Raw genomic sequence first — 13,219 nt, 5'->3', positions numbered from 1 at the left:
TTCTTTCAACAAGTATGTTTGATATTCAAATTTCATGTCACAGAATTATGTGAGATACCATCAACATTCTCTGCACCACTCAGAAATTCTCCACAGCGACCTCCAGGACATCTGAGTGTGTAGGTAATTATGCAATCTCTGTCTTGTCTGCTCTGAGTACACAAATTTGTTAAGTCACGTCAAAAACGCGACTTTTCCATTTGGCCAACACGATGCACCCAGGTGAGATTTTAAACAGAAGAGTGAAAGAAGAAAAGATGTAAAGAAACATGACCGGTGATCAGATCTGTGAGGTCGCTAGAGGTCAGTTGCCGTCAATATAGGTATTTGTCGTTGATATCTCTATCTGGTCCTGAGTGATCCTTGTTAGTCTGCTCACGAGTGATTGGTCGACACTCGTCTCAGGGATCACTGGCGATCCTTTCACCTGCCGGAGGGGTTTAAAGTCTCCCTGTATGTTTGATGAACTGTCTCTGTACCTGTCACGTTTATTTAAAGACCACACTAATTTTCTGCTGTTTAACCGTTCAGGCATTGACACTGTCTACAGTTTGTTTGCCATTTAAACGACTTGAGAAGCATTCAAGCATCGTCTCTGAACAACAGGTGATCGCGTGATTGTAGTATCAGTCATATTGTCTTCTTTCCAGGTACCTTAATCCATAATGATGCTGCTTGAACGCAACTAGACACAATGATATCCATCAGTCATGTATTTTAATCCCTGATGATGATAATTTCTTTACAACTAACAATATTGATGTACAGTACCCGTATTGTATGGACGCTGGCCCATTGTGTGATGTTGTCTCGTATTGTCAACTGGACATCCTCCTTAATGGCAGTGTGTAAGGGATGGATGGACAGGGACAGTGATAGCCAATTAGGGTCAGATGACCATTACTTCATGATGGCTACCTGATCAAGTGGCCATTTAATAACAATGGCTCTCTGTCAGAGTTTGAAAGTACTGGGGCAGAAACAAGAAGACGAGAGGAAAATAATAGGGGGTCAAAACTGGACGATAACAGGAAATTATCCCTGGACAATGCATGAATGATGTGAGGACAATAACTGGACAATGGTGGATAAAAGAGGGATGACCATCAGCACTTGGTCAATGGGCCGTGAAATTTGCAACAATGTAAAGTGAGGCAGGTACTCCAATAGGTTGAATTATAATGCTCTTAAAACATTAGTTAAGTAACACTAATGAACTGAAATATGTGTACTGGTTTATGATGTTTGTTTAAACTTTAAAACAAATAAAAAATATTACATTTGAGGCAAATGTGCCACAAATTAACTGAACTAAAAATTTAAAAAAACATGTTCAGAATTTTATCAGTACTGTTCATAAAAATGTTTATTTTAGAAAATAAAACCACAATATTTTGTCACTGGGAAACTTGCTTTTTCTAATGAAAAATATTTCATCCAAATAGAATTAATTTTTTGTACAAGATATTGTAAACCTGGTAGTGAAAAAGACGTGTCTAATGATTGTATTTCTTGATTGTAAAGAAATGTTTACATAAGCAAAGAATACAAATGTTTAAGGGTTTATTTCTGAAGTAAAATCAAATTGATCTGGTGCATTCAGAGATACTGTAGAACATCTTGTCATATTTTTATGAATCAATGTTTTCTCATAAATGGTTTAACAGACCTCATAAAACTTTGCCAGAACCCACATGGTGTCAGGGATATTCATATTTTAATCTCATCCAACGTTTGATGTTAGATTCCAGATTTTGATTTTCCGTTCCCTATATGGTTCCCTATCTTTTTCATGAGGCTCTGATTAATCGTACATGGAGAACAAATCAATCTACCTCATTTGGAAACCCTTGTGATTAAGTCATATTGATATTCTGGCCTATGACGTTCCCCATTTGAGAAGACCGACCAGTTTTGATCTTTCTTTGAAATATGTCATAAAACAGAGAAAGTGAATGTCAATTTCTGTTATCAAACGACAATTGGAGCCTCAATCTCAGTTTAATTGAACCGTGTATGTTAGAAAAAGTAATTTTACTCCAATAAAACTATAAACTTGTATAAACAATAGGCATTCTCTTTACCTCAGCTGTTGGTTGGGTTCGTTCAAGTGAGTTATTGATGTATGACAGGATGGGTAGATTTAGCTGCGTGTCGTTGTTTGAGATTAACGTCTTATTTCTTTGTGGTCGGTGATTGCATCCTGGGGACAACTGCCATTGAATGAGGTTCTCTTCTCCTTTCAAACTGCCTCATCTGAAGCCAGCCCATTCTCTATTCACATTAATAGTCTTGCGTCTCGTTATATTTTCTGCCACCAGGTGGAGACACCAGTCAGTGTGAGCCTGACGTACACCTTTGCTTCCACAATTAATTAATTTCCCTAACCTCTGTTTCTTTGTCAAACTTTTTTGGGATCATTAGCAAGAATTCTCAGTTGCTGCGGCTGTGAAAAGCTGATGAAAGTCTCCGGCAATCTCACAGGGGTTATGATATATTGAGCTGTCTCGGAGATAATCACGACACCAGCATACCAAGCTTCTAGCAGAATCGCCATCCTCACATCTGATTGCCATCATGTCCGATACAGCTTTTGTGCTGCGCGTTGACACATCATTGACAGTATCAAAGTTGAAAGTGGTCAACACAAGAAAGAATGATCGTTGTCGACAAGCGACAATTGATATTAACGAAGTGTATAAGTAATTAAGCCTCCAACAGTGAAGAGCTACACTGGGATTGACAAACAAGAGGGGGTCGCGATCCTTGACAGCAACTCATCCTATATTGATTGCAGATTAAAGATTTCCTGATCTTCGTGTCATTTGCATTTAACACGTACCACTACATTTAACCTTCAAGAGGAGATAACTCCCAAATGTCTCCCAGCTAGTCACTGACATCAATTTCAGTAAGGTTTAGTAATACCATGGGACAGGGTGATTGATATTTGAAGGAAATTGTTTGAGTACGACAGGAAAAGTTTAACTTAAGATTAATTTTAGGGAAGTTGATAGAAATTTGTGTATCTTTGCATGTAACAAGTGTCATTATCAAACTTTTGTTGTATTAACTCTGAATGTATAGCTTATGAGATCTATCACAGTAACTGAATCATTTAGTGAAGTGAAAATTTTGTCAGGATAATAGAAGGTGGGTTGAGGCTCAATCTTGAAAAATACCTTTGGATATAGAGTGTACTATGGTCATAGTGAACTGAAAAGGACCAACATTTGTAACTATTTTGCATTAAAAGCATTATTACCTTTTATCAATGCTAAATTTCTAACTGTAATTGTAACTTTTTGTGGCCAGAATATGTCCAGCTTAGAGGCTACTATGTAACCGTTGGTTAAATCATGTTGAGTGAGTGGATGAGTTTAGTTTTATGCCACACTCAGCAATATTCCAACCAGATGGTGGTGAGTCTGGACCAGGCAATCCAGTGACCAACAACACAAGCATCGGTCTGTGTAACTGGGAACCGATGACATGTGTCAACCAAACATAGTCGCCTTCAACATGATAGCCTAGTAGTTAAAGAGTTTGCTTGTCATGCCGAAGATCCAGGTTCACTCACTCACTCACTCACTCACTCACTCACTCACTCACTCACTCATGGTTTGAGTGTATGGACAAATTTCGGATATCTAGAATATTGTTAACTCCCTCGCTTACTCAATGCCATATCGGCACCATATGTTTTACTATATAACCCATGACAGTACTGAATAGATTCTCAATTGATGGTATTGATATCGTTACTAGATTCAGGAAATTTTTTTTCGACAATTTGTAATAATGAACGGTTTGTCCTTAATCGAGTGTCAATGACGTACCAAACAGCTGATACATGTCAATTTATTTCTTTGTCATCATCCATGTTATTTTTTAACATTTTTAAACTCTGTCAACAAAAAATTACACAGTCAAGTTCATTGTATGACGTTTGTCTCTGGCTCTATGGGTCCTGACAATTACATATTGACCATGTTTCTCTCGTTGCGAAGGACGTCTCATCAAATCAATAAGTACTTTTTAGGACAATACGAAATTGTTGATGCATGTGTAATGATTTGATCGGTTGAAGTACTACTGTGTTTGGAAACCTTGTTTGTCTGAGTGATCATTTTGTTGTACATTGTTTAAACGTGTTCCAGCTGTTTGATAGCAGCAGGATAAACTAGATCTGAGAGTGATAAACCTGTGGGTGATAACATGGACACTTAGTCACCATCAATCTGGTCAGTCAGTTGTGAACTCTAGATCACGACTTGATACAGAGTCTGTGCTGCCAGAACTATTCATTCACTCCTTCAGTGGAGCGGTGATCTAGCTGAGTTAAAGCACCTGTTCCTCCATCTTCACTTTTTTTTCTATAAATTTTTTTTAAAAAGTCTTTCCGCCCTCATCACTTTTGAAAAAAATGTGCCCAAGAAACATTTAATTACTTGTATGCAGCCTACAATATCTAGGAAGTCCATAGCACTGCAGTTTGAAAGCCTTTGGGTCATTTTTAATATGTTTTATCAAGATTTAATTTGGTTTCTTTGGTAAAATAATTTCAGTTCATTTACTGTGTGATAGTCAATCAAACCACCTCCTGAAGAATAATTGCCTATCTTTGACTTATACTGAAGGAAACAAATAAGGGAACACAACATTATGGCAGCATTCCTTTATATTCAGATTTTCTCTCACACCACTGTTCAAAGCTGGTGATGAAAACTGCAAAATATTAAAGGAACACTTGAATTTTCCTGTCTCCTGTTATTTCTTTCTCTCAGTATATTTAAGTGTTTTTAGTTTCCAAAGGGAGTGAACTTGATTGTGAATTAATAATCTGAACCCTTTCAAAACATCTCAAACCTTGTTTAGTTTACATTTCCAGGTTCTTTTATGATTATGTTCTGAGACTGAAATCAGGATAAGTTCTTACTCAGTTTGCCTCTAGTGCCTGACCTATATGGAAACATCAAAAGTGGACACCTTGAAAGAGTTGCATGATAAAGAGTGGCCAGGTATCAATATTCTCTCCACTAGAACACATTGTGACAGGGTATTGATCAGCACGTGGGGATGAGGCTTTCTTCCATCATCCACAATTCACGTACCACATGGCCGACTCTACCTGGCCGTGCTCGATTGTCTCTCACAATCTGCTGCAATTGATAATTTCCTCTTAGGGAAGTGTCTGTTATTGCGCTAAGATTGAGTTTCAAATCAAAGCATGTCACCACAGCCGAGGTAATGGCTGTCATTATCCTGCTTTGATTAAGTCTTAAACACTTTCAGCACTGTCTCTACGGTAAAGACGAGCATGAAACGACAGAGGATCACTTTGTGTCTTTAAGTCATTATCTAGGAATCAAGAGAGACGCGTTATCTTGCGTAAATTCAGAACCATTTCCGTACCTGATTGTGTGAGCGTCTATGCATGTTCACAAGAGATTGAGAAATTGCATGTCATTTGTGGTCAAAGGCGAAATAGATGACAGACAGTCTTGATGCATGATTTGTTTAGGCGCTGTCTCTTAGTATTGATTCCTAATGATTCATTAAAATACTTGTGTTTGCAAAATTCAATGCAATTTGAAGTTTTCTTCAACCATTTTGATTGTCTAGTAAAAGGTCTAGACGTAGCAGTTTGTGCCTTATTTGAAGTTAACACATTGTCCACAGGTAATTACCATAATCAACTGATAGTTTTTTGTACGCCATAAAAATGAGTTTGAAGAACGTTGTTTTTAAATGACTTTTATCAAACTCTCTAGGACTGATTGCCCTTTCATCTAGACTCTCTTTATGAACTCTGAAAGTCCATCATTTTGTAGACATAATTAGCTTTTAAAGAATCCTGAATGTATATGCTTGAAGGATAATTGAGGTAGATAAAAGCTAATGCAGTTTTAATGCAAAAAAGTCAAATTTCTTAGAATATCTGAAACATGAAAGAATAATGACGGAATCTCAAAATGGACATCGGATTAGATACTTAGTGTATAAGATGGATCCTGGTGGGAGTCCGTGGGGATCCGCCAGTCATGACAGCAGGACAATGGTTGGATATATGGACATTCCATAATGAGGCTCCGTATACAACCCTCAGGACAGATCAAAACATTTCAGATGCTTATGACATGTCCATCGTGATCAGTTGCTGTGACTCCGAAAATGGCTCTTTATGAAATAAGTTGCAGATGCTGCTTGCAAGCGTAAGCCAACCTGCCGTGTTTCTGCCTTACTTTGACATAGTTTCGAGGATACATTTGGAAAATGGCAAAAGGACAATGCTTTTAGAGCCATGAGTCTTAGTCCATGTCTGTTTTTCCACGACTGTTAAAAGGGCGTAGAGTAAAGATGATCGCAACCAGAAGTCTCGTGTCGCGCGGGCAGAATACGTCCCCGCGTGTCTCATGTTTGAAGTCATGGAGGCTGCTGGGGGGGTACAGCAGCAGTCACATCTGGGACGTGTACAGATAATGGACAGAGGACACGATCACACTCCGACATTCTCCCTGTAATGGAGGCAAAAAACACAAAGCCGTTTTAGACTCGCAGACACAGCAGGGGGGGTCCACAAGCCGTGGGGTTACAGGAATCAGGAGGCTGTAATGTACAATAACACCTAGATATGGAATACTAGTGGATAACACGTGGGTGATAAACTAGTGGAAATTGATGCAAGTGTGTGTCATATGTGGGGAATACATCCTGTTAGTGAGACCATAAACAGACTTGTATTCCATGGTGTGAACATGAGGTCGTAACTGAGAAGTGTTCATGTTTACAGCATATACAAAGTGTTTACCTTTACTTAATTACCTGGAGATTTAATGGAGATTTCTGAACTGAATTTTACAAGCAGCACTAAAAGTTTAATACATGCTTATGAACTTCTAATTTTTGTGTCTTTTAGGTTTATGATTTTTCTGTAATTTTGGTGACAATTATATATATATATACCTCTTGCACAGAGATTAAGCAAAATTTATATTACAATGTTATTAAAGTCTTATGATATATTTTTCTTTCAAATATTTATGAAACATTTTACAGTTCATACCATTTTAGCAAAAAGTCAAACATAATTGAGTAGATTGGTTTTTTTAAATGTTTTAACCAAATAAACATGTTTTTTTCTGTAAAACAGACCTTTCTAAGTCAAATTCATTAAAAGAATCTATGATTACTGTGGCAGAGATATGAACTTTAAGAAATGTAGATTTGATTTTGGCATGGCTGTGCTCAGTCTTTGAGAGGTACAATCCTGCCTACAGCAACTGTTGAGCGTGAGCGTGTTCAGTGTCACATTACCACTTTGTGTCTTCCACTCTGAAGAGTTCTCTTGAGTCCTTCCTCTCGGGATCCTGCTAATTGTCTCTCTTCTCTCCCTCTCAATTAAAGCATGGAGTTTCCGTGGCAGCAGTGATGTAATGAGCTTATCTGTCTCATTATCTAGGTAATTAGCCGTTCCAATTTTGAATTACTCATGATATGAAAAGTGAGACAGGAAGTTGGATTCAACATTGGTATAATTTGTAGGCATTGGCTGGAACTGTCTGTGATGTCATGTGACCATGTGAGATGTATGTTTATATACATGTGTATGTATCAGGTTTTCTAACCAATCTGACATGACTTCTGCCCCAGTCAAGTCTTCTCTGAATTACTTCTAGTCCTGGTCTTCAAAATGTTAAATAAAAAAAGACCACCTAAAGTCATTTGACAACCAACACCAATCTTAGACAACTTAGACCAACACCAAGACCAACGTCTTTTAACCAACTTCCCTCCAAACTGATCCCTTAGACAACACGAGTTGCACCAATCTCTTTAAACCAATACCTATCCAACTAATCCCTTAGTGAGAGACTGAGTTATTTATCGTCACATGGGCAATATTTCAGTCATATAATGACGAGAACAACTAATTACAAAAATACATATTAATCAATGGCACATTGTAACTGATCCCTTAGACCAACACTAGTTGTACCAACCCCATTAAATCAACCCCTATCCAACTAATCCCTTATACCAACATGGGTTTCACCAACCTCTTTAAACCAACACCCCTCCAACTAGTCCCTTACACACCACACCACACCACACCACACCACACCACACCACACCACACCACACCACACCACACCACACCACACCACACCACACCAGTTGCACCAACCTCTTTAAACCAATGCCGTCCAACATATTCCCTTACACCAAAACCAGTTGCACCAATCACTTTAAACCAATCCCCTTACAGTAAGCATTAATCCTCTACACCAATTCCAGTTGCACCAACCTCTTTAAACCAACACCCATGAAACCAATCTTTCAGACCAACATCAGTTGCTCCAAACCCTATATGCCAGCACCTATTAAACCAGTGCTATTGCCACCTACATGCATTACACATTTCCTTTCAGCCAACCTTATTATACCACCAGTTATCGTCCAAATCTGTTAGAAACCAACCATGATTGCAACTATTCACGATCATGATCACGATCACAATCACGATCACATCAACACCCAGACCCAACTCTTCCAATGCCCAAATGCTCCCTGTAATCAAAACATGTGAGGACTTAAACTAACGTATAGCCTATAAATTCCTTTATAACTCAAAATCTCTCCGAAATGTTTGGGGTTATCTTAATAGATGTATTTTATAAACATGCAAAAATTTCACACATTTAGAGGATCTTTAGCATTTCAGTTGTAGGCATCGTTAGTTGAAGTTATCATATGTTTAGATTTATCAATAAATTTACATGACTGTGTGACACAGAAAATACTGTTGATGTAAAAAAATATTAGTTTCAAATCATGAACTAATTTAGAAAGATACAAGAGGTCAAAACACTACCCTGAAAAAAAACTCACAAAAAAAAACATTTTAAAAAGCTAGTGATAGTAGCAATAAAAATGTCCAAAAACTGATGTATTTTGTAATGATATTTTTAAAGAAACATTCCTGTGCAGGGCTTGTAGTCGTTACGGAAGCCACACACCGATGACAGCCAAAATGCAACGTCCAAGTTGTCTGATAGAGAAAACACATGGCATGGGGCTTGAGAATCAGTAGGAATTCCCCTGTCCTGTTTAAGGGAAACAGATGTAAGACCACTAGATGAGGACACTGGGGGAGAGAGAGGAAGAGGGGGAGACATCTTGGGGAGCTGCTGGAGTATTGTTACTGATAAGCAAGTGTTTTCTAAGGTCACAGTCTGGGTAAGTAAGACTCTATGACTGTCAGTGATTGGGAAGGGGTCGGCCAATCAGGAGGCGCAGTTTCTTGACGCGAGACATGAACAGGTCCATCCTTGCTCATCAGCCAATGGGAGGATTCGTAAGATGTTGAGATCTTACAACAGGTTGTTTGTGTGTGATCCAAACAGACAGTGCAACAAGTCGCAGCATTTCTTGGTTACCGTGGGAATCACTGCAAGCGTTTGGCGCCATCTGTGATTCTGTCTCCATATCCTAGCTCCCACGATTCTTCTGTTCATGGTAAGAGGGCTATGTTTTTTGTGCTTGCTCATATATATTACTTTCATTTATACATACAATTTCCATGAATGTTCTAAGTGTAATCTTTGATTACTAATATTTTGATAATTTTACTCATGTCATTAGTTCATTTCATGATTTAATATTAAGAAAACAGTGAAATGAAGTTATATAGTCATAAAAGCAAACCATATATTGAACTAAATATCTTAAATTTCCTTAAAATCAATTCATGACTAATATTTAAATGAACCAAACTGTATTTTAGTAACTGTTATGTAGTTTGGAAGAAATCTTTCAAGGACACTTTATGTAAAAACTCAGCTTATGACAAGTGTTAAAATAAACCAAGTCGTACTTTAGTAACTATTTCTTAATTCGTAATAAAACTTTGAAGAACATCTTATGTATAAAAATCAACTTATGACTACTTGAACACATTTGGATTAGTATTGCTAGTCTGTCTTATTATATATCTCGTTAATGTATTTTTACAATATCACTTTCTCTACAGGAATATTCAAGAAATATAATATTTTGCATCTAGTGTTAAGATGAACCAAATGATATTTTATTCACTATTTCATAGTATGGACTAAAACTTCAAGAAGATCGTATTTGCAGTGCACCAAGACTATGATTGTGTGTCTAATTAAGGTAGTATTAATTCTACAGTGTTATGGTATTTACGTAATTGTCACAAGAGGTGCTATTACCATTTTATCTGGCCAGGCTCTGGCACATCAATTGGTTTGATTGCAACGATCACACCGATCCATCCTGCGTGGCACGTTAGATTGGTATGTCAACTAAGTGATTAGTAAAGATGAATTTCATTCATACAGAAATTACATTCTAGTTAAACTTGTTCCTACAAATGTCACAGTGCGGATCGCCATCTGAAGTCAATTTACTACTGATTATTTCACGATAATAATGCAAAATTAGCGATTTTTTAGTCATGGCTTGATTGGTGTCCTTTTGTTCTGAACAATTCCACTTCTTTGGATGAATGTTACAAACAGGTCATCTTTTTTTTATTGATGTAAGTGTAATTTTTCCAATTAATATTTTTAATATGATGATATCATTATTGTTTGTTAAATGTCAGCATCACAGTACAATGTATTTTGTCTTATCTAGATTTTATCTTTTTAGATTTAAGAAGTTGTTTTGGAAGTTAAGTTGTCCTGAAAATATTACATCAATCACAGAATCAGTCTGTTGAGTATTAAGTATCTTAACTTAAGGTCAGTACTGATCATTCATTATTGATCAAGATTAAATCAATATTGATTAATTCAACAGCTACTATGCAGTTACTAGGTGTACCCACAATTAAAATATCTGTTTTAGTTTTCTGTATTGATTTTAGAAATTAATTCTTCCTGAGCTGGCAACAGCAATGTGCTTTTGTGTTTGTGTTTCACGAATGGTGATTGTGACAGTGTCCACCAAAACTAGTGATAAGTTTAACCAAGGTTTATGGATGACCCAAACTAAAGTTTGTTAAATGGCCCAAACCAGTCCCTCAGCACATGACATAGATGACAAAGTTTAGCCAAGAGCTTGTGAGTGTGGTGTCCTTATCAACTGCAGCGAGGATGGGAGAGAGTTGAGACAGAGCCAAAATGGAAGACAGATGTCGCAACCATGTGCTCTCAACTAATAGACATGTTGAGCCAAATTTATGCGTGAGAACTTGCCTCCTTGGTTTTTTTATGCAGGAAAATAAAGTGTATGTTTGTTATTTGACACCAAGCGCTGCCTGGGCTGAACAGTGGTTGTCAGTCTCGCCAGTCTCCTGATTGGTGGAGAGATAAACCAACTACAACTGCTCAGACTTTGATGAGAATTCCAATTTTCTTGTATCCCATGATGTTTTCTTATCATGGCATTCTTGTATCACATGGTGTTCTTGTGTCACATGGTATTCCTGTATTGTATGGTGTTCTTGTGTCACATGGTGTTCTTGTATCACATGGTGTTCTTGTTGTATCGCTTGATATTTTCCTCGTATCAGACAGTAGTTGTTTTGTATCTCATTATATTCTTCTGGTCATTATTAGACTTCTAAAGCACCCAGTATATGATGATGATCAAATGTGCTTGAAATTCTGCTGGTGACACCATTCAACTATAAGGGTCAAATTCCACCATTGCTGGGATATTGGTGAAAACAACTCAAAGCCACTCACTCACTCACTCATCTGCAATAAATTCTACAAGATAAAAGTTGATATCATGTTTCAGTCGGAAGAGGATGTGTCCATTGTCTTGAAGGAGCTGTAAATATCGCTTGTGGTTTCCAATTTCTGTTGGTGTGGCTATCTTCATGATGGTCCAGACTTAATGTAATGCATGCCTCGGTCTTTGAGTTTTACGTCTTTGAGTTTAACAGTTAAATAAGTGAAACGTTTGATAGAAGTCCCAACCCTGAAGAGGGAATATAATGGCTGTGGTTGTCACCCCTCAGCTGTGAGAGATTTGCAGGGAGGGTTCTGTATGCACTTCGTCGTTGTCTGTGATAAATCATGGATGGTGCTATTGACCACTTTTTGAATGAAGATATGTGTTTTTTCTTTCTGTGTGAAGTGCTGGTTATATTAGAGGTGCTTGAAACACACAGCAGTAACAGACAGATGTTCCTGTTGCCTACACTCAGGGTAAGTGTCAATTAAACCTTGTAGGTTGTTGTCATGATACTGTATGTACCTGGTGATAATGCCTCTCAGTCCCCCATGTCATTACCCAGTAATCCTGTCATTCCCAGTTCACCCCCCTCACATGAGTGCCTGGCCCCTTTCCCCTCCCCTGAGTGCCTGTACCCAGCCCTACCACAATAATCTGATTGTCAGATTCCCACCCCTACCTCTCGACTAAGTGCCTGATCACCCACCCCCGTTCCTAGTCTGAGTGCCTGGCCCCACCCCTTAATCCACGTGCCTCACCCTCAGCTCCTTCCTTAATGTACGTGTCTGTCCCCTGCCCCTTGTCCTAGTCTGTCCCTATGTTGCCACCTTAATCTGAGAGAAGTACCAGTCTCACCCCCTAACCCCCTAACCTGAGTCCCTGTCCCCTGTAGCCCCCACCCCCACCACCACCCTCACCCCACCCAGTCTGAGTGCCATAACTACCAACTTCAGCCCCTAAGTACCTGTCCCTACAGCAACCTCACCTAATTTGCATGACAAATCTCGTCCAAAGATCAACCTACCATAATCTTGAGTAGGAGGAAGTAGGTAGTAGCTTTGTGGTGGCCTGATGTATGCTATAGAGAAATCTATAAAACATTGCGAAAACCAGCACATGACTCACTCACAAATACACACACCAACTCACTCACTTACTCAGAAATCAAGTGACAATCACACCCACTCATTTTTTCACAAATCCACACACTCACAGGCTCACTCACTTAATCATTCAGTCACTCATTCTTTCACTCACTCACTCACTCACTCACTCACTCGCATCTTTCCCTACATTCCCAATACAAGTCATGGAAGGTCCAATCATAATAAAATTGTTATCCCAGAACCAACAACACCAGCTCTAATATTCCTTCCCTTATCTCCCACCCAGAATCTATTGCACCTCTTTACAAGTCGAAATGCCGTTGAAAAGCCATTCCGCATCCGATGTCCAGATATCAATATCATAGCATATGGTAGAAATTCATTAGGACAAAGTTAGTATT

General features: G+C 38.3%; 1 protein-coding gene across 3 annotated transcripts in view; it reads left to right on the top strand.

Moving 5' to 3' along the window:
- Positions 1 to 13,219, top strand: part of LOC137267589 (histone-lysine N-methyltransferase MECOM-like) — an 82,853-nt gene that overhangs the window by 30,575 nt on the left and 39,059 nt on the right. The window contains exon 1 of one of the 3 annotated variants that reach the window (XM_067802080.1): positions 9,427 to 9,519. The exons of the other annotated variants lie outside the window; for them this stretch is intronic. Coding sequence (XP_067658181.1) covers positions 9,517 to 9,519 — 3 coding nt within the window. The 5' untranslated portion in view covers positions 9,427 to 9,516. Of the gene's footprint in view, positions 1 to 9,426; positions 9,520 to 13,219 lie in introns of those variants that run through there. 3 annotated transcript variants of the gene reach the window in all.

The sequence above is a fragment of the Haliotis asinina genome, chromosome 16, assembly GCF_037392515.1.
Source record: "Haliotis asinina isolate JCU_RB_2024 chromosome 16, JCU_Hal_asi_v2, whole genome shotgun sequence".
Lineage (NCBI taxonomy): Eukaryota > Metazoa > Mollusca > Gastropoda > Lepetellida > Haliotidae > Haliotis > Haliotis asinina.
Note: the sequence above shows the minus strand (reverse complement) of the source record. Positions and strands in the feature narration are given on the sequence as shown.